This window comes from Amphibalanus amphitrite, unplaced genomic scaffold (assembly GCF_019059575.1).
Source record: "Amphibalanus amphitrite isolate SeventyFive unplaced genomic scaffold, NRLGWU_Aamphi_draft 000272F_arrow, whole genome shotgun sequence".
NCBI classification, from domain to species: Eukaryota; Metazoa; Arthropoda; class Thecostraca; order Balanomorpha; family Balanidae; genus Amphibalanus; species Amphibalanus amphitrite.
In genome coordinates, this window is record NW_024881767.1 from 647,508 (window position 1) to 667,786 (window position 20,279).

Sequence of the window (20,279 nt, forward strand, 5' to 3'; positions counted from 1 at the left end):
TTCTAGCAACAATGATGGCATAAGGTACTGGCCAGAGGGGCGCTTCAACTACTTCAATCAATGGTCGCATTATATGTGGTTAGAATTTCAAAATCCAAATGACCTTTTCCTCGATGATTAATTGAAAATGCAATAAAAAGCAGGGCGTATTTTAACATGTTAACTGGGTCGGCAATTGCCGACCCAGTCACGGAGAATGCCGACCCAGTGACAGCCGTTTGCCGACCCAGTTGCCGCCCCCTCTAGGATGCAGCACGCACATGCAGGCTAGGTGCCGTCATTCATAGTGAGGCTGCTGCCCTCCGAAATGATAATGCCGCCTCTTAAAGTGAAGCAGCCGTCTATAGAAAGTGATGATCCCGCAACTCAATGTGACAGTGCCGCCCCTAAATCTGTTAGTAGCCCCACTCAATGTACCTAATGGTGCCGCCCTTCTAAGCATCTGTGGAGCCCCGCAATGTGATGATACCGCCCCTCAAGAAGATGATGCCGCCCCTTTCAGTATCGGTGGCGCCCCTCAATGTGATGGTGCCGCCCTCAAAATGCCGGTGGCGCCCCTGAATGTGATGGTGCTGCCCGCCAACGAGTCGGTGGCGCCCCTCAAAATGATGCTGCCGCCCCTTAAAGTGTTGGCGCCGCCCCTTATAGTGTCAGTGACGCCTTTCGAAGTGTCGGAGGAACCCACCAATATAATGGTGCCGCCCCTCTAGGTATCCACATAGCCCCTCATTGTGATGTAGCCGCCCCTCAAGCAGACGATGCCGCCCCTCAAGAAGATGATGCCGCCCCTGAATGTGATGGTGCTGCCCGCCAACGAGTCGGTGGCGCGCCTCAAAATGATGCTGCCGCCCCTTAAAATGTTAGTGCCGCCCCTCATAGTGTCAGTGACGCTCTTCGGAGTGTCAGAGGAACCCACCAATATAATGGTGCCGCCCCTCTAGGTATCCACATCGCCCCTCATTGTGATGGAGCTGCCCCTCAAGCAGATGATGCCGCCCCTCAAGAAGATGATGCCGCCCCTTTCAGCATCGGTGGCGCCCATCAATGTGATGGTGCCTCCCTCAAAGTGCCAGTGACGCCCCTAAATGTGATGGTGTCTCCTGTCAACGAGTCGGTGGCGGCCTTTAAAATGATGCTGCCGCCCCTAAAAGTGCTGGTGCCGCCCCTTACAGTGTCAGTGGCGCCCTTCAAAGTTTTGGAGGAACTCGTCAATACAATGTTGCCGCCCTCTAACTTTCTGTAGCGTCCTTCCATATACATAATGGTGCCGCTTCTCAAACCATCCGTGGCGCCCCTCAAAGTGATGGTGCCGCCCCTTACAGTGTCGGTGGTGTCTCCTCAAAAGTCAAGGTGCCGCCTCTCAAAGAAATGCTGGTGTCCCTCGAAGTGTCGGAGGCGCTCCTCAATGTCATGTTGCCGCCCCTCAAACCTTCCGTAACACCCCTCAACGTCATGGTGCCGCCCCCCCCCCCAATGTGCTCACGGCGCCCTTAACCCGCGCCCTGGTGGGGGGGGGGCTATTTTTTGCCCCCCCTCCAGACTTTTCGATATATATCCAGAACCGCTGCGCCGATCGTCACCAAACTTTCAGTACCCTCCCGGACATCAATTTTACACATTGTGACCAAAATTTTTTCCAAAGGCTATGATAGGTTGGCCGGAAATGACGTCAGAGTGACGTCATGTTCTGCCGTTTTCGACCCAAAAAAGGGTTTCGCGGGAAGAGCTGTCAGGCCTATAGCTTTGCAAATACAGAAAAACGATAAAGACATAAAAGCTGTAGAATTGACAGGGCTACAAAACTGCTATCTCGGATTTTTAACATTTTTGGATTTTGACCCCCAAAAATCAAAAAATAGATTTTTTGATTATAATAGCCGAAAAATCCAAAAAGTTTTTTGAATTTCGAAAAAAACCGGAATATATGTGATAGTCCTTACCGCCTTCTATCTACATACCAAATTTGAGATCGATACCTCTTTTTTTGGCCAAGTTACAGCGAAAAAAACTGTTCAAAATTGATGACGTCAAATTTTCAAACTCAATTTTTAGCAATTCTAGACCTTGTAGCGCAAAACAAAGACCACCATTAGACTCCCCGTGACGAGCTGCATCGAATCAATACCCATTTTATGCAAAAATATCAACTTTGAAATTTGACCTTTTTTGACCTGACCTTGACCTGACCTCCACCAGAAAGTGACCTAAGCCGTACCTGATAGTCTTATAACCAACACCATTGAGTTGGAAATGAAAAATTGGCCATAAAACATGCATCGTACCGGGACGGCTGGGACCACTTCTGCGCCTGCCATCTATCGGGCAGTGTTTGGAACTACAGCGGGCGCCGGCCGGCCGCGCCGCGCGGCGCCGTTACAGGGCTATGGAGGCGAATGAAGTGGTATAAAACCAGACGAATTTTACGCTTGTAAAGCAAAAAACGAAAAATGTACACTCACCACAGTGTTCAGCAAAGTACTGGGAACAATATGGATATAATTTAAAGCTAGTACGATGCGAACTGTTGGTTCCCAAGAGCAGTATTTACATACTTGTAGGAGATAGTACTTTAACATTACGGGAGCTTCTAAACTGCGCTCGCAAAGTACTTGATTGTAAATATTTCCATTTAGAGGCAAAAATCTAAAAATGTACAGTCAGAGCGTTGTTCCCAATGCTTCTAGGTACACAATGAGCATAAATTTAGCTCGAAATGTCATCACACATTGGTTCCCAGTCCAGTTTAAAACGACACTTTGTGCCGCAGAGCCTGTCTCTTCCAATGGATGGCGGCTGGGTGGCGGTTGTAGTGGTGGACAAGACAATTCTTGAGTGAAATGAAATCATTTGCTTTCAAAGAATAAATTTGAAGAACTTGTAATAATTGACAAAAGATCGTTAATTACAGTGTATAATTTCAAGTTCATGGCAAATGAAAATATTTTAAACAATGCTAGTGAACCCCAGTACCGCCGCGCGAGAAAGCAAGTACTCGACGCACGGTCTGCCCGCCACTTCTGAAAATGGTCCGCGGCCGGCCGGCCGCGACCCGACACGTCCGCACAACCTTAGTACCTAAAGTTAGGTTCATGTGACCTGACCTGTGACCCTTGGTGACCTGACCTGTGACCTGACCTGGTAATGTCAGTGACCTCTTATAGTAATATATGTACTAGGCAACTGACGCCTTATCGCTGATTCTCGACAAAATGCGTTTTCTTCGGTGTTATAGCGCATTCCCTAGATGACCCGTGAACGGTGAAACATTTCATCTTTGACCTGACCTGTGACGTCATCGGTGACCCCGAGGTCAATGAAATTTGGTTTCCTTCGACAAATTTGACAGGCCTTTCGAACGCCGTTTGAATTTTGCGGATCCGTCCAGTAGTTTCGGAGATACGAGGGGGGGGGGGGCAAAAAATAGCCCCCCCCCCCACCAGGTCGCGTTATAAACAGACCCCACCAGGGCGCGGGTTAAATGTCATAGAAGCGCCGGTCAAAGTGATGACTGTGCTCCTGGCAGTGTCGGTGGCGCCCCTTATAGTGTCGGTGGCGCCCCGAACGGTATCGGTGGTGCCCCTCAAAGTGATGATGTCACCCTCAAACAAACGGTGGCGCCCTTCGAAGTATCGGAGTCCCTAAATATCATACCTATTGCCGCCCATTAACGATCTGTAGCGCCCCTCCATATGATGGAGCCTCCCCTTTAAGTATCCGCGGCGGTCCTTAAAGTTACAGTGCCGCCCCTTACAATGGGGTGGCCATAGGCGGTCCCAGGGGGGGCCACGGGGGCCATGGCCCCCCCTTTGGTGCTGAAAGGTGGGGCCATACTATCTTTTGGCCCCACCTTTTCAGATCGAACAAAAGTCCTACAAAAACTTTTTGTATGTTTCATTTTCTTGTTTAGTGAAAGGTCTTTCTTGCACCAGCAAAGGAAGTAAATTTCACTCATGAGTGGGCTCAGTTTCACATTCTGTCAATTTGGCGGTCAGTGTCGCTGGCACCGGTTCACAAGTACGCCCGGATGTGAGATATAGGTATTCTAACTTATGTGGAATATCGGGTTGGGTTTACTTGAGGCTCTCATAGGCACAGCATTGGCTGGCATGAGATCCTCCTGCCAAATGAGCGTGGTTCTACGACACTAAAGTATGACCTCATGGGTTGGTGCTGTGCAACTCAGAAGCCCGGTGTATGCCGGCTTGGTTCCTTAAGGATTAGCGTGGGATCTCCGGGGCCTGCGTATTCGAGATTGCATGAACTAGTATGTGATCTCAGAGGCCTGTGTACACAGTACACAGTGGCGTTCGGAGGGGGGGGGCATCAGGGCCATCCCCCAATGACAAATAAGGGCGAATAAGGGGGCATCATATCATTTTGCCCCCCTCCCAAACAGCCGTTGGGCCCCCATGAGCGTATGGGGCCCTGGCCGTTATCCGATTGTGACGAGGCTCAAGAAACCCACGCCCAGCTGTTACCTAATAGCTCCCACACCGGTCTTTGAGCGTCCTACACTGAACTCTGAGGGCCCTTCAGTGGCGGTCAAGCGCCCACACTGACCGCTAAGAGCCCAGATTGACCTCTGATGGCCCTCCACTGGCCTTTGAGGGCCCCTAAACCGGCGTCTGAGGGCCTCACACCGGTCTCTGGTGGCCTTATTTCTGTCTCTGGGGTCCCAAAACTAACCTTAGGCGCCTATGAGGGCCCGCACTGGCTGTTGAAGACCCGATGCCGGCCTCTAAGGGCCCGTACCGGCCTCTGATGGCCCATCTTGGCCTTTGAGGGCCCTTTGCTGGCCTCTGGGTCCAACGCCGGCCCATGCCGGTCTTTTAGGACCTTACGCTGACCTCTGAGGGCCCATGTCGGCCTTTGTGTCATGGCCTTTGCAGGCCCTGTACTAGTCTCTGAGGGCCCTAAACTGGTCTCTAATTGAAAACATACAGGGATGGACTTCTGAAGTTCTGAGAACGCACGCAAACTCCTGCAGAGCCTAACGTGTCCCGATGGTTCCGAGTAGAGGTGGCAAAATGTGGACCCGAGGACCCGGTCCAAAGAACCAGTCTGGACCCATATGGGTCCAGACCGGTTCCTGGAAATTTTCAGATGGGTCCAACCGGGTCCTACCATAAACTATACATCTTGCACACTACACATTAGTGCAAAATACGAAGTGAATGAAGTGAATGTTTCTTTGCACACAGTAGCTCATGAGTATTCCCAGTGGGAAATAGGCTGTTTTACATGATGCAACAAATGACACCTACAAGTCGTTTGTATTAATTGACTTTTTAGGGAACGGGTCCAACTGGTGCCGATTCCAACTAAGACCGGGTCCGACTGGTTCCAGAAATGTCCAGCCGGGTCTGGTTCGAGTCTGGTTCCCAAAATTTTCATCTTTTGCCACCTCTAGTTCCGAGCAGATTCCCTCATATTTTGGCGCCGGGGCCCCATGAGCCGGCGTGGGTCCTTGGCTGACAGAGACCGATGAAGTCTCCAGGGCCCAGGGACAGTCTTTTTGGCAGTTGAGGATTAGGCAGGTTGAGTGAGCCCCAATAGAGTCGTTGCAAAGCCCCGCAGGAGTCTGCGCGCGGCCCCCAATGCCAAATTTGAAAGCTAGGAACCTGTGGGGGGGGGGTCTCTAGAGGTCGGTGTACCTACTCTCTCCCGCAGCCACACAACTATGTCATGGGTAAATGCCATAGTCTTAAAATGCTCTCTTGGTTTTATATGCTGCTCCGATCTGTCACCACGGTGCGGCGGCCCGACCGGTGAGCACACCTTGGGACGGTAAATGGAAGTGGTTATTTCGCTTAAACTGAGTTCAAAAATTGTACGCAAGAATGAGATGGATGTAGCCTAAGAAATGCCAACTGCGCGGCACTTTGTGGCGTCGACTTTGCTACACACGTAAAAACTTAGCCGATCACCCCCCCCCCCCCCCGGTCGACGGATAAATGTTATGTTCCGCGGGTTTGACTTGCCCCCCCCCCCCTTTAGCTAACGGCTGCGACCGCCAGTGGGGGTGGCGTCCTCAAAATAAAAGTGATGTTGCCCCCCCCCCCCCGAGTAATGTTGGCGTCTCTTCTAAGTATCGGAGGCGCTCCTCATTGTCATTTTGCCCCACATCACTGCGCACATGGCGCCCTTCAATGTAATGGTGCCACCCCCAACGCTCAAAGAGATAACTGCGCTTCTCACAGTGTCGGTGGTGCCCCTCAAAGTGGTTTAAGTGCCCTAAAAAAGCTGGTGGCGCGCCTCAAAATGATCCTGTCGTCCCTTAGCATATCTGCAGCGCCTCCAAAATGATAGTGCCTTCCCTTAAAGGGACCCTCCCACCTTCAAAAAAGTTTATGAATTGGCATGAAAGTGATGTCGCTCGGTTCAGAAAGAGCGAAAACGAATATCTACCAAATTTCACCGAAAAATATTCACCGGTTTTCAAGATATTAGACTTTTACTTTTGTTTACTTTTTTGGGATCTCCGCTGTTTCTAGCGACTTTATTTTAGAAGTGCGGCGTTTGCGGCAGATGTTGCGCGCAAATAGCATATACCACCGCGTGCTACAAAACGTTTTAGTCAAACATTTAAAAATCGTTAGATATCTGCGCTGACGTCACACATTCAGAGGGGTATTCCTAAGCATTAGCCCCTCTGAATCAAAATGCTGCAATTTCGAAATTCAATATTTCCGATTTAAGGCATTTATCGATGTTGTGAGTGCCGAAACCGGTAATTGTGAGCCAGGGACCCCATTTTGGCTATCTCAACTCAAATCTAATGTTAAGGTGGGAGGGTCCCTTTAACCGGCGCCGGGCTGAGGTTTGAACCCCCCTCCCGACCCCTATAACTTGGCTACTGGGCCACGTAGCGACACGCGGTAAGCGGCATTCGAAAGAGTGTCAAAACTACTTGGGTTAGTTGGTTAACCGTACTTTGGTTAGGTCAAGTCAAATGTCAAATATCAGGTGACCAGAGGTCATCAAAGGTGAAATGTGGGTGAAATGTTGTCTGTTTCAACATTTATTGACAAACTGGCGCATAACTCGGGGAAGAATAGAACTACAGCACCGCGAAAAAAGCGCATTCGATTGCTCTTCAACGTTCCTATAAAGTCCTCAGACTTGACCTAACATCAACGGCTTAACCTCCAGAGCACAACTAGTTTAACCCGTGCCGGGCCGGGGAGGGTTGGAGTGGACAGTGGACCCCCTCCGCCCCTCTACTGAGCTGTTTTAATGAAGAACCTTTTTACTGTAATAATTATTGACTCACGAAAGTTATGACATTGTTTTTTCAGTACTGTGCTCCTCTCGTCGAGATGCATCGAATGAACTATAATTTGACATTCAAATGTCATTTGGGAAATTTGAGCTCAGGTCCAGGTCATGACCTGACTGGTAAAGGTCACGTTGCAAATCAGTCGATTTGTATCGTCAAACTGAAATCATCTAAGGTGTTTTCATCGCTCAGGCATGTCGCATGTCTCTATCAGAAGTTATTGAAAAAACTGCTGGAGGCCTTCCATGACCTGACATGACCTCAAGGACATAACGAGGGGTCGTGGGTGGCAATTTTCCGATTAAGTGTTTCATTTTTAATTGTTTTATTATGTTTAAATTCGTTAACTTTGACATTTGTCTACCTATAAAAAGAGGCATGCATGCCCTGATTTTCTCCCATTTCCTTATACCTAATGGAAGGGTCGCAAAATTGTCCTTACCTTTGGTCAAAGACATAGCAATTTCGAGACTTACATTTTATATATACAGTTACACACTGTTTGTCTTATCAATCGCTGAAGTTATAAAGGGATCGTTCAGTCGGTGTATCTATGGTGAGCATTTGCCTGTTCCGTAGCTCAGTTGGTAGAGCACCGGACTCCCCGCATTGTCTTCGCTTGCGTTTTGTCCGCCGGCCGATCCGGAGAGAAAGCTACCGAGTGAAGGTCATTCAAATTTCAAAAACTCAATGAAAATGTCACTGGGGTCACGAAAATATTTGAGTAGGTAGGTATACCATTCATTAACTTGGGGGGGATGAACGTATCGTTACAAATCAATACGCTGTTCATTACGCGAGTAACTAATGAATAAAAAATGTATGACTTCATCCTTACTCCACCCGCTCTCCCTCTCCATAAAAAGAGAGTTAATTGTAATGCATTTTATTTAGATGCAGAAAAATAGAGGCGTCAAAGGATATGGCCGAATATCAGCGACCCTTGCTGTGTAAGCAATGGGGCTTGCAATGGGGTATGACAAGTGGGGGTAATGGCCCCGTCCAGCGCCCATAAAGTGGGCACCACTCGTGCGACCTGCCGACCACTGTTTTAGAGCCATAAAACACCGTGAATGTTTTAAGCTTGACGATACGGATCGACTGGTATGCAACATGTTTTATTTATGGTGAGGTCATGAACTTGACCTCAGGTAAAATTTTTAAATTAATTTTCGTAAAGTCAAATTATAGTTCATTTGTCGCATTATGACACGAGAAATACTAGTTATATCCCGGAAAAATAGACGTAATACCGCTGAGCTTAGGTAGGTTGAATCTGAAATCATTACTTAGAAAGAGTTATAAAAGAACCGTCGAACGTGTCTTTTTTTGTCATTAAATATCAGTAGGTATGGCGCCCCCCTCAGATGCCAAGTGCCGCCCCTATGAGTGCAAAATGCCGCCCCTAAATGTGATTGCCGACCCAGTGAAAATCCCTTAAAATACGCCCTGATAAAAAAGCAAATATTGCATTGATACACTCTGTGGTGCGAGGGTCGCCATTATTAGCAAAAGGGATGATGCAAGACGTAGGTAAGTGTAGTCAGAGGGGCACCAACTTTGGCTTGAGGGGCGTTTTTTAACGAATGGGGCACGCTACTTAGCTAAGTATTTATTTGCCGCAAACGGCGTACTGTCCCTCAAAAGCTTTACACAAACGACCTACCCTTTTTTGCATGGAGGCGCCTCAATAAGCCTCATAGGTGCCACTCTTTCGCATGTAACGGCCCATATGGCTAACAGAGGCGTCCCTATAGACCTCACAGGCGCCCCTCTTTCCTATTGAGGCGCCCCTTTGGGCTCCTCTTTCTAAAATGGGCCTCAAAGGCATCCCTATTTGGCATACATGATGCAGTCGCCCCTCTTTCGTATGGAGGCGCCACTATGGCCTTCATGGGCGCCCCCTTTTGCACGTGGGCGCCCCTATACCTACTATCATAGGCCTAAGAGGCACCCCTAAGGGCCTCAGAGACCAATTAGGGTGCCCTTCTTTCGCATGCAGGCGCCCCTATTGCCATCACAGGCGCCCCTCTTTTCCATTGAGGCACCCCTATGGAGTTCATAGGCGCCCCTCTCTCGCATGTAGGCGCCCCATGGCCTCAGAGGTCCCAAGCTCATAGGCGATGGCGCCCCCCTGAGGGATGGCGCTCCTATTGCAGTTTTTTTCTCACCACGATCTGTTGCGCGTGGTTACGACCCTGGCCCGTGAGGGCGCCTTTTGGGCCAAGGGGCGCCCACCAAAGCTGGGGGGGGGGGCAAACGGGATGTTGGGGTGGCAGGATTTCAAGTTGGGGGGGCACCTGCCCCCCCAAAAGCATACAAAGTTACGCCCCTGATGACTATGACTAAAAAACACTTTTTTACGTCGGCTGTGTTCTTTCCCAAACATCGGCAGGGGCTGGAGGTATGGAGAATAATGACGGGGCACATCAAGGAAGTAGGCGTGGTAACAATAATAACATATATAGCCAGGCCGCAAGCAGACCAGGCCGCAGGCAGTGGAAACGAGACCCACGACAGACACCTCACTGCTACGCATGCAGGCGACTGGCATTGCAAAGTAAGACAAGCGCAGTGGCAGCGTGGTCACTGGTCACTCACCTCATATCTGAGTGTCACTCAGCATTTTGGTGCTGACGGTGACTGAGATGCAAGAAAAGGGCGATGGGTTAGTGGCGCCGCAGCATTGTCGAAACAGGCAACTTGCAGATCTGTTGACTGGCGTCATTTAGGTAAAGCTGACTGAAGAATGATGTTCTACCCCTCAGAGCCTATCAGTTGACTGGAACACTAAGTTGTGCCGTTTATCACGCAACTAAGCTTGTCGATGGTGAAGTCTGGATTACAGCATTAAACTGTGAACTCGGTCCGTGTGATGCGGCACAGTCTACCACTCCAGGCAACTGATTGCCCGTGAAAAGTGGAACATCACTCTGTAGCCAACGGTACATACACCACCAGGCCCGAAGGCTAGGCCAATCACCAGGGCCATTCAGGGGGAGGGGCATTTAAAAGTCGCTTCTACCGTTGTATTGCATTTAGTCATGAAAGACCTGCCATGAGCCAAGCTCAGTCAAGGTCATCAGATGTTATGTGAGGTCATGTGAGGCCAGTTTAAAGTTTGCCGTCATCGAAGAAGTAGATACAGTCCTACATCATTCGACGCTCCTTGCAAAGGAAAATTGTATACCTATACTACCGTTATTCTAGCTCTACAACCATTTTTGCCAAAGCTATTTACGAAAAAGAGGCCTGCCGGAAATGACGTCAGAGTGACGTCATGTTCGGCCGATTTCGACGCAAAACATTGAACCACGGCAATCGCTCCCAAGAGCTCAGTTTCCCGCGCCGGGCTGCTCCACGACATACGCGCCGCGCCGGGGGTGTCTGAACACCCCCGGCCCCGTCTAACTTGGCTCCTGGGCCACGTAGCGACACGCGGTAAGCGGCATTCGAAAGAGCGTCAAAAATAATGACGGAAACAACTCGGTAATTGTTTGGGTCAGGTCCAAGGTCAGGTCACCAGAGGTCATCAAAGGTCAAATATAGCCCATTTCAACAACTTTGGAAACTGCCAACGGCTAACTCGGAAACCGATAGAGCTACAGCGCCGCGGAAAAACGCATTCGATAGCCCTTTTACAGGCCTTTCTGAATACTGTTCTCAGGTTTGACGTCAGGTCAACGGTTTAGCCTCCAGAGGGCAAAAACTGTAAAAATAGCAGTTTTCACGAATATGGTTTTTCGTCAATAACGTTTGACTCAAGAGAGCCACGACATTACTTTTGCCAGCATCGTGTTCCTCTCATCGAGACTCGTCGAATGAACTATGTGTTGACCTTGAAAGGTCATTTTGAAAATTTGACCTCAGGTTAAGGTACCTGACCGGAAAGGGTCATGTTGCATATCAGTCGATCCGTATCGTCGAGCTGAATACATCTGACGTGTTGTCATCGCTCTAGCACGTCTTTATCAAAAGTTATAGTAAAAAAAACTGCTGGTGACCGTTCATGACCTGAGATGATCTCAGGGGCACACAGAGGGGTCACAGGTGCATTTGTCCGATTCAGTGTGTCATGTTTACCTATAAACCGATGTTTGAGAGGGTTTTGAACATCATTCGTCCAAAAGAGGCGCATTTCAATTTTTTCCCATTGACTTAGGTACCTATAGGTATTGGAGAGTTCGCAAAATTAACTTGACCTTAGGTCATCGATATTAAAATTCCGAGATAAACATTTTGTACATACTGTTACTCTCATCAATCGCTTAAAGTTTCAAGGCGATCGTTCAGTCGGTGTAGCTATGATGAGGATTAAAACTTTTTTCTGAGGTGAGGTCACTTGACCTGACTTGGTGACCTGACCTTGAGAGGCCTGGGTCTGAAATTTTCATATGTGTGAAAAAGGTGCATGAACAAGTGTGCCAAAAAGGCGCCGCCGTTTTTTGAGATATCTGCGAAAAACGCAGGGAGGGGGGTATTCAAACACCCCCCCCCCCTCCCCGGCCCGGTGCGGGTTAAAAGGACAGTACCTATCATCGAAAAAAATCAATGTATGGAGCTGATTTTTATTTTTACTAGCATTGCTCTTTTTTTCTTTGAATCAGAAAAACATAGTTTGAGGACCGAATTCGGTGAAAAATATTGCGAACCACATTTCATTTTCATGATTCATATTCATGGCGAACCACCACTACAAGCACGGTCGCCAGTTTAGAAGCCTGCGAAATTACTACAGAGGCCAGAGCAGGCGCAGATAAAAAATGACTGACGCTACGCTTACGCGGTCGTTTTTCTGATTGAGCTGTCGTTAGGGAGAGGCAGCCTTAGGTATTGCCTATGAAAATATCACGTGACAATTGGAGGGAGTGGATGTGACAATTGACAATTGGAGAACGTGACAATCACGTGAAAAACGTCACAACTCATATACCTATGGGGGGGGTCGTGATTCGATCTGGAGGAATTCCTTCGTTGAGCTTTTAGAATCCGAACGGAAAGCGGGAAATGCCTACGACTATTTAGGAAATGAGGTTAACGGTGATGATAAAGTGCGAAAAACGTTTCGACTTTATAAATTTGATGAAATGACCAGGGAAAACGTTTTATTACTGACAGTTAATTCAATACGGCGCAAACATCTAAACAGTGAGAAGTGGAGCGCGATTCAAAGTGTAGTACACATTTCGTACTTTGAGCGGCGATAGCGGGAGAACTGTGTGGAGCTTCGAGGATCGGTGACTCGGTCTTCAGTTTCCGTACCAGAAAGGTGGGGCCTATGCAATATCAAAATTCACCAAAATGATGATACTGTCCCGTTAAGTAGGCATTTATTTGGGGGACCATCAAAGCGTCCAAAACCGCAGCGTCCAAAGTACGCAACATCCAAAACCGCAGCGTCCAAAGTACGCAACGTCCAAAATACGTCCAAAATCGGGTATATAGGGAGCATTCACAACGTCCAAAACCGAAACATCCAAACCGCAACATCCAAAACGTATCATCCAAAAAAGCAACATCCAAGGACGCATCATCCAAAGAACGCAACATCCAAAGTACGCAACATCCAAAGTACGCAACATCCAAAACTTTTAGGTTAGGTTAGGTTAGGCGAGGTTAGGTTAGGTTAGGTTTCCTTATCCCCGGTAGGCATAAATCAGTAGGTTAGGTTAGGTTAGGTTAGGTTAGGTTAGGTTAGGTTAGGTTAGGTTAGGTTAGGTTTAGTTTCCTTATCCCCGGTAGGCAAAAATCAGTAGGTTAGGTTAGGCTAGGTTAGGTTGGGTTAGGGATAGGCAAAAATCAGTAGGTTAGGTTCGGTTAGGTTAGGTTAGTTAAGGTTAGGTTAGGTTAGGTTGGTTTTCGATGTTGCGTGCCTTGGATGTCGTGGTATTGGACGTTGTGGTTTTGGAGGTTACATACTTTGGATGTTGCGTCTTTGGATGTTGCGTTTTTTTGGATGATACGTTTTTGGACGTTGCAGTTTTGGATGTTTCGGTTTTGGACTTTGTGAATGCCCCCTATAAACCCGATATTGGACGTATTTTGGACGTTGCGTACTTTGGACGCTGCGGTTTTGGATGTTGCGTACTTTGGGTGCTGCGGTTTTGGACGCTTTGATACGGACCCATTTATTTACTTTCCTCAATCTAATGATACTAAAGCGCATGCTAGTTATCAATAAAAATATGGAAGCTCCTGACATTATTAGCTGCCTTTATCCTGTAAAAGAATTGAGTATCGTACATTTCGTTGTCATCGCAGCAAACAGGTACAAACAGGGGCGGTCGCAGACTTGGCGTTTCGGGGGCCAGCTTGGCAAAGGGGCCCCGCGCTGACCCGGGGGGTCAGCGCGGCCCGCGCGGGTGACTGGGTGCAGGAATCCAGCCAATGCCAGTGAAGCGGGGGGGGGGGGGGGGGTAGGGCAGGGAGCGGCACCCGAGCGGGGCTCATTGCGAACTTTGAGAGTGTACCTTGTCGAACAGGTATCGATGAGTGCATTTGGAAGCACTGATAATGTCAATAATTCACGCAACTGTGAATTGGCTGCCACAAAAAGTAAAAGCAGCTAATTTAACCCTTTTCGAAGATATCGCGCTAAAACTTTATCGGGGTTACATAAGCACAGTAAATACGTATTTAGCCGCTAATTCGAATTAGGAACGCATTACCGACTCATGTAGGGTAAGGTGCCTAATTAGCGACCCTTTCCGATTTGCGACCTACCTCCCTACAGAAAAACTGGCAGGAGAAAACGGGGTAAAAACATCGTCAAAAGGTCAGCCATACTTTGGTTATCAAATTAAATTATTTTCCGGTCGTCGATGTTTCTGGTGGGACGTTTCAGGTAAGTTTAAATAAAAATGACGAGTTTCTTATCCAAATCGTGTGTGTTTAGGCCCTCTCTAATGAAAAGCGATGCACATTAGGATGATGCACCTTTTTTATTCTGAATCTACATTCCTTTTTTAATTGATTGCCGTTTTCCCATAGTGAATCGCTCAACTGTGCACAGCATGGCGGTTAAAAATGTGTCGCAACTCATATTTCCTATTTGCGCCTGACATGGTCGCAAATAGCTCAAGAAGGGATAGAAAGGGGAAAAGAGGGAAATGAAAATGAGGTGTTGCTGAAGCTTGCAATGTGTGGCAGGGGATGCCAAATGTCGTCACCGACTGCAGGGGTGCCGAATTCAGCGCGGACCTCGAATATCAAACAAGATAGCCCGCAAAATTTGGGTTTCCGCCTTCTTTTCGCCTTCGGTGCATCACGTGATCAGTTTTTACTTACGTAAATGTGTTGGATGAAACGTTCCTGTTCGAGTGATTGAGTGCTTTGCGTATAGGTTACCTTTTCGAGATCATATTTCATCTTTTCAGGCGTCGCATTTTTTGCCATTTTTGATATGGGGAAACCCATAGACTTATTAGCGACCCTCCCCGGCCGCTAATCGGGAAGAGTTCCCTATTAGCGTTTTTTGCAATGGTTTGCCAAAATACTCACTACAAATAATTTAGTGAATATTGGGGCAGAAAATGACTATATTTTAATAGAAAAATGAACGATCTCTCCAAAAATCAAGCCAGTAACACAGTGGCACCCACAGAGCGTGAGCAATGACGGTTCAAATTAAGGGGGTCGCTAATTAGGCACCTTACCCTAGCCACCTGCTAGTACGAATCGGCGATCCGATCCGCGGTTACATGAGCAAAGCAAATACGCATCACGATCGGATTCACCGCTAATGCGAATCAGGAGCGTACTATCGACTCATGTATCCACCTGCTAATACGAATCGGCGGTCCGAACAAAATGCGCAGGGAAAGAGGCTTAGAAGCGAATAGCACCAAGATACGTATTACAGGAACTATTTCTTTCCAAAAAGAAACATTAAAATGCAAAATAATAGGTATTTTTTTTCATTTGCTTCTTTTGAAATAATTATTTAAAAAATATGTCGGTATTTTGTCAAGTTTTCAAAATAAATATAGTGAAAACCAAAAAGAAAATATCAAAGTACTTTCATTTGAAACATTTTTCTGACAGCACTACAGACGAATCAAGAGAGGCAAGTGCTCAATGAGTCAAAACAAGACAACTTTATGTTTAACTTTTTTTGTTAAGTTAATTGAGAATGTTTTGAGCAGATTAAATGCAAAAAAGACATAAAATATTAAGTTTTTGATTCAGTCACCTCTATTGCTACGGAAGTGCGCCACATTTGTATGCTATTCCGTTTGTAATGCGCATCGGGCCGAGAGCCGAACTAGATCCGTTTGACGTCACTGATACGAATTTGCTCATGTAATCGGTGCACTGAATGCGTTTTTGGGGAGCTGATGCGAATTAGCGTAGTGCGTATTTGGAACGGATCGCTCATGTAAGCGAGGAACACGATTCGGGCCGTATTTCACAAGAACTATTCTTTGCATTTTTTTATTGGCTGCCTCGTAGAAAATAGCAAAAAAAATGTTGGTATTTTGGTTTAGTCTTTGCATGTGAAATAAAATGAATGAAATATTTTGATAGATAATTTTTTTCTGCCCACCCTGCTGTCGCTGCATGGCGAATCAGTGCCCACTGACTTAAAACAAGAAAACTTTGTTTTCATTTTTTTGATTTCATGTTAATTTTAAATGTTTTTGAGCCTATCAAATGATATAAGTATTTAAAATTTAGTTCAGTCGTCCCGGTAAATGCCGCAACTGCGCCATGACTGTACGCTAATCCTATTCCGTTTGTGATACGAATTACCGGCCGTCGAGGAGTCAGCGCGGGTGAGCCAAACAAGATCCGTTTGACGTAGATAAAACGAATTAGTCTCATGTAACCGGTGCCGTAGATACGTTTGTGGGAAGCTGATGCGCATTAGCGTAGTGCGTATTTGGAACGGATCGCTCATGTAACCCCGGTACTTTTGACATTGGGTCATCAGTAGATACGTGTTCAATCACATGTGTATTGTTTCTTCTTTTTTTTTTTACTTAGGTAAGCACAAATGCGAGTAAGTAATGTAAGTCAGACCCCAAGAGGCCGGCGTTGGACCCAAGGGTCGGAGAAGGGCCTCAAAGGCCCCAGATGGGGCCCCAGAGGCTGATGTGGGCCCTCAGAGGCAAGTGTGTGACGCCCAAAGGTAAATCTTAGGCCACAGAGAACATAATAGGGTCATCAGTAGCCGGTGGGTGGTGTAGAAATCTCATAGGCCAGTTGGGGGCCTAGAGAGGCCAGTTTTGGGCCCCCTTAGAGGCTAGTGTGGGGCCTCAGATGTCGGTGTGGGGCCCTTAAAGACCGGTGTGGGTCCTCAGAAGCCAGCATCGATCCTTCAGAAGCCAGTACGGGGTCCTACTCCTAAGAGGCACATAATGGTCAGCCTTGGGTCCCAGAGACAGAAATGAGGCCACCAGAGACCGGTGTGAGACCCTCAGACCCGGTTGGGGCCCCCTGAGGCCAGTTTAGTGGCCCTCAAAGGCGATTAGAGGGCCCTCAGAGGTCGATGTGGGCTCTCAGCAGTCAATGTGGGCGATTGGCCGCCGCCGAAGGGCCCTCAGAGGTCAGTGTAGGACGCTCAAAGGCCGGTGTAGGATCGATTAATAGCTGGGCGTGGGTTTCTTGAGCTTCGTGACAATCGAATAAGGGCCAGGGCCCCATACGCTCAGGGCGGCCCATCGGTTGTTGGGGGGGGGGGGGGGAAATGATATGATGGCCCCCCTAACTTGCCTTTGGGGGCATGGCCCTGAAAGCCCCCCCCCCCCCCCCCCCCCTGCGACCGCCACTGGGTACAAAGACGTTGTTCACGCACAAACAGCAGCCATGGAAACAAAAAGAAAAACATTGCAAATCAACTGACGCTAGAAATGCGAAGAACATAAGTGTCGGCACTTTCCTAGGCCAGAAGAAGCAAGAAGATAGCGTTGAAATGTTTGCTGTTTGCCATCTATCTATCTTTAAAATTGCTATTTTCAGTCGAAAGCGCATCGCATACTGCATAGTTCGCTAAACGTTTCACGTAGCCCCACAGACACACATCAAACGTCAAGCAAGTGTTCTCTGTCGGTTATCAAGACATTCCCAGCGTGACACTTCGGACAAAGAATTTGCGGTAAGTGACTATGATGTGAATGTTTGTGGGACATCAGCAACTATTATAATGTATGGCGGACGGAGGCAGAGACCATTTGTTGGTCTCGCAGTGAGGCGAACATAAATATTACAACACCACAATTGGTCCCTGTTCTTGTGGCCTGGCACTTATTAACTTGGAGAAGATTGAGAGCCCGGGCTCGTCTCAACGTCCCTGACATCTGGTAGAGTTATTCCGTTCAGCTGGCGCCCTGCGCAAGCGCTGTATCACTGACAGCTGTCCAGAGTGAACTAAAAAATCCTTAAAACAGGGCTGTTGTTTCGTCAGCGAGACGCCGCCATTGTGTATTTAAACAGCTGCTAGTGAACTTCAATACCGTTCTTTTTCTGTCACTCTGTGTGGGGTGTGCGGCGCAGGTGGACTCTGCGCAGTATCTGGCGGCGTTTGGTCGGCCTCTAGAGCCCTGGTCTGCGAGAGCTGCGCCGGTTTGGGGCCGTGCAGCACGGGCGGCACCTCCAGCCAGCGGGCCGGGGTCGACTGCGAGCCGGGCGACTCACACGGAGAGGTGGCCGGCGCGCTGACACGGTGGCTGTAGAGACGGGTGCTGCCCACACTGCGGAGGCTCCCTGCGGACAGACGGCACGGGGAGCTGAGCGCCACCACGGCCACACGCACACAGAACAGCCAGCCGTCAATGGGCTTTGCTCGGTACGCGACATGGTGATGCCAATCTCAGACATTGCAAGCCGACCTGGGGACGCAGGAATCACTTTGAAGTTGTGGAGGCAAACCGAAGTGTGGATCTAGCTGTGCGTGTTGGGGTCAAATGACACTAAACACGTTGTTGGGTGGGGAATAGGGGGGGGGAGTAATTCAATGCTTTGTCTAAATCAGCACATTTTGGGGGACCAGATAACTAACATGGTTTCCTTTGCAACTCAATTGCACCACGTCGTACAGCTCTAGGGTGGTGTGTGTTCAATGTGTCCCTGTAATTTGAGCATTCCTAAGACCTAACAGGGTTTTCAGCTTTACTTTAATTGCCAAAGAAAGGAAATTGAAAACAATGTTATGTTTAAATACAAAGTCAAATTTCAAATTTCTTCTGTTAGGACTTAGAAATGTCGTTAAATTCCATCACTTGAATATTTTATGCGTACAAAGAATCTTAGTACGTGTAAGTTGTGGGGACAGCACCCCTACGACCCGAAATTGTGCAGGGAAAGGCTGCCCCCGCTACCCCAAGGTTCCAGAGACTATGGCTAAAACCGAACCAAAAACCAAGAAAATTCATGAGAAACACCAACACCCAAAAGATCATGGAATATGAAGGAAGATCTTTGCCTAATTTATAGTGTTTAGAATATTTGGATTCATAAAGTCAACTAACTGAGCAGAAAAAAAAATGTTTGGAATACAAAAAATCCAAACTGGTATGTAGGTACTATTTATAGTCACCGTGGTATGTACTAGACTGGTCGGTATAAATATACCGGCAAAACTTGCTCAGTCGACAGCTCAGATACGTACCTACCTAACTGTACGGTATGCGTTATTAACCCGCGCCCCGCTGGGGGGGGGGGCAGAATCTGCCCCCTCCCGTTTTTCACCAATAACTTCTAAACGCGTTACGCCAGCAACATCAAACTTTCAGTACCTTATCATACATCAATTTAAGACATTTCCTGAAAATTTGAGCGAAATCCTTCGGATTTTTTTTTTCTTCAGAAAACGACGTTTAAGTAACGTCATGTCCGCCATTTTCGCCTAAAAAAGGGCAAAATTTCAAACGCCGCTTACATCTTCATTTCTAAAGGAATCAAGACGTAAAAAAAGGTTATACGTGATTGTACTTGGTCTATCTAAATGCTATCTCATTTTTTTTAATATCGGATTTTGGCCCAAATAAAAAACTGACTTTTTTGGGAAAATAATTATAAAATCCAAAATTTTTGGGCGTATCGAAAAAAACCGGAATATCTGTCAGAGAAGTGGTATATAAGCTTCTACATACTAATTTCCAGGACAATCGGTTCAAAAATATGGGAGTTATTAAAAGTTTCATCACGTCACGACACACACAGTTTTTGAACAAATGAATTTTTGGAAGTTCTAGACCTCGTAAGAAAACAAAAATAGCATCATTCGATTTTCCGTGAAAAGCTGCATCAGATAAACACCTTTTTAGGCCTTAACCCGCGACCGCCTGGGGAGGGGGTCGGATCCGACCCCCCCTCCGTTTTTCTTGAATAACTCATGAACCACTTTCGCTATCTACTTGAAACTTGGCATACCTTCTCCTCCATCCATTTGACGTCTTCTGTGCAATTTTCAAGAAAAAAAATTCAATTTTTTTTTAGATATATCGATTTTAGTGATGTAACTACATGGCATTTTTAGTCAAAAAGTGGTAAATGTTTAAAAAATCGCCAAAAATCAGGGTTTGAAGCAAATTGCAAATTACGGACATGAAAAGACGCAGCTCAACGAGTTCTTTAAAATGGCTATCTCGGATTTTCCATAAAATGCGTTTTTTACCCCTAAAAATTCAAAAAACTATATTTTTTGGAAAACAGCTAATAAAATCCAAAATTTTGGGAATTTCCAAAAAACCGGAATATATGTTGTAGAGCTCGATTAGAACATTAGATGCCCCAAATTTCAACTTTCTATCTTGATTTTTGACCCCCAAATTGTAAAAAATAGCTCCAACATGCATAGGGCATGGTGACGTCATAAGCATTTTCGTGAATTAGAGGCACTTCTGAACATCGCATGTGAAAACAAATGGCACCACTAGATTTCTGGGACAAAGCTCGTCTAGAAAAGTGCATTTTTATGTCAAAAATAAAAAGTTGAAAAATTGACTTTTTTTCTTAGCCCTGGTTTAGTTATGTATGGTATAAACGAATTTGTTATACT

General features: G+C 47.1%; 1 protein-coding gene across 3 annotated transcripts in view; it reads right to left on the reverse strand.

The window, feature by feature from the left end:
- Positions 1 to 17,670: 17,670 nt before the first annotated feature.
- LOC122387075 (melatonin receptor type 1A-like) overlaps positions 17,671 to 20,279 on the reverse strand; it is a 45,997-nt gene continuing 43,388 nt past the window's right edge. For all 3 annotated transcript variants that reach the window (XM_043376904.1, XM_043376905.1, XM_043376906.1), the window contains one exon: positions 17,671 to 17,983. In XM_043376904.1, the coding sequence (XP_043232839.1) occupies positions 17,727 to 17,983 (257 nt within the window). In that variant the 3' untranslated portion in view covers positions 17,671 to 17,726. The remainder of the gene's footprint in view (positions 17,984 to 20,279) is intronic.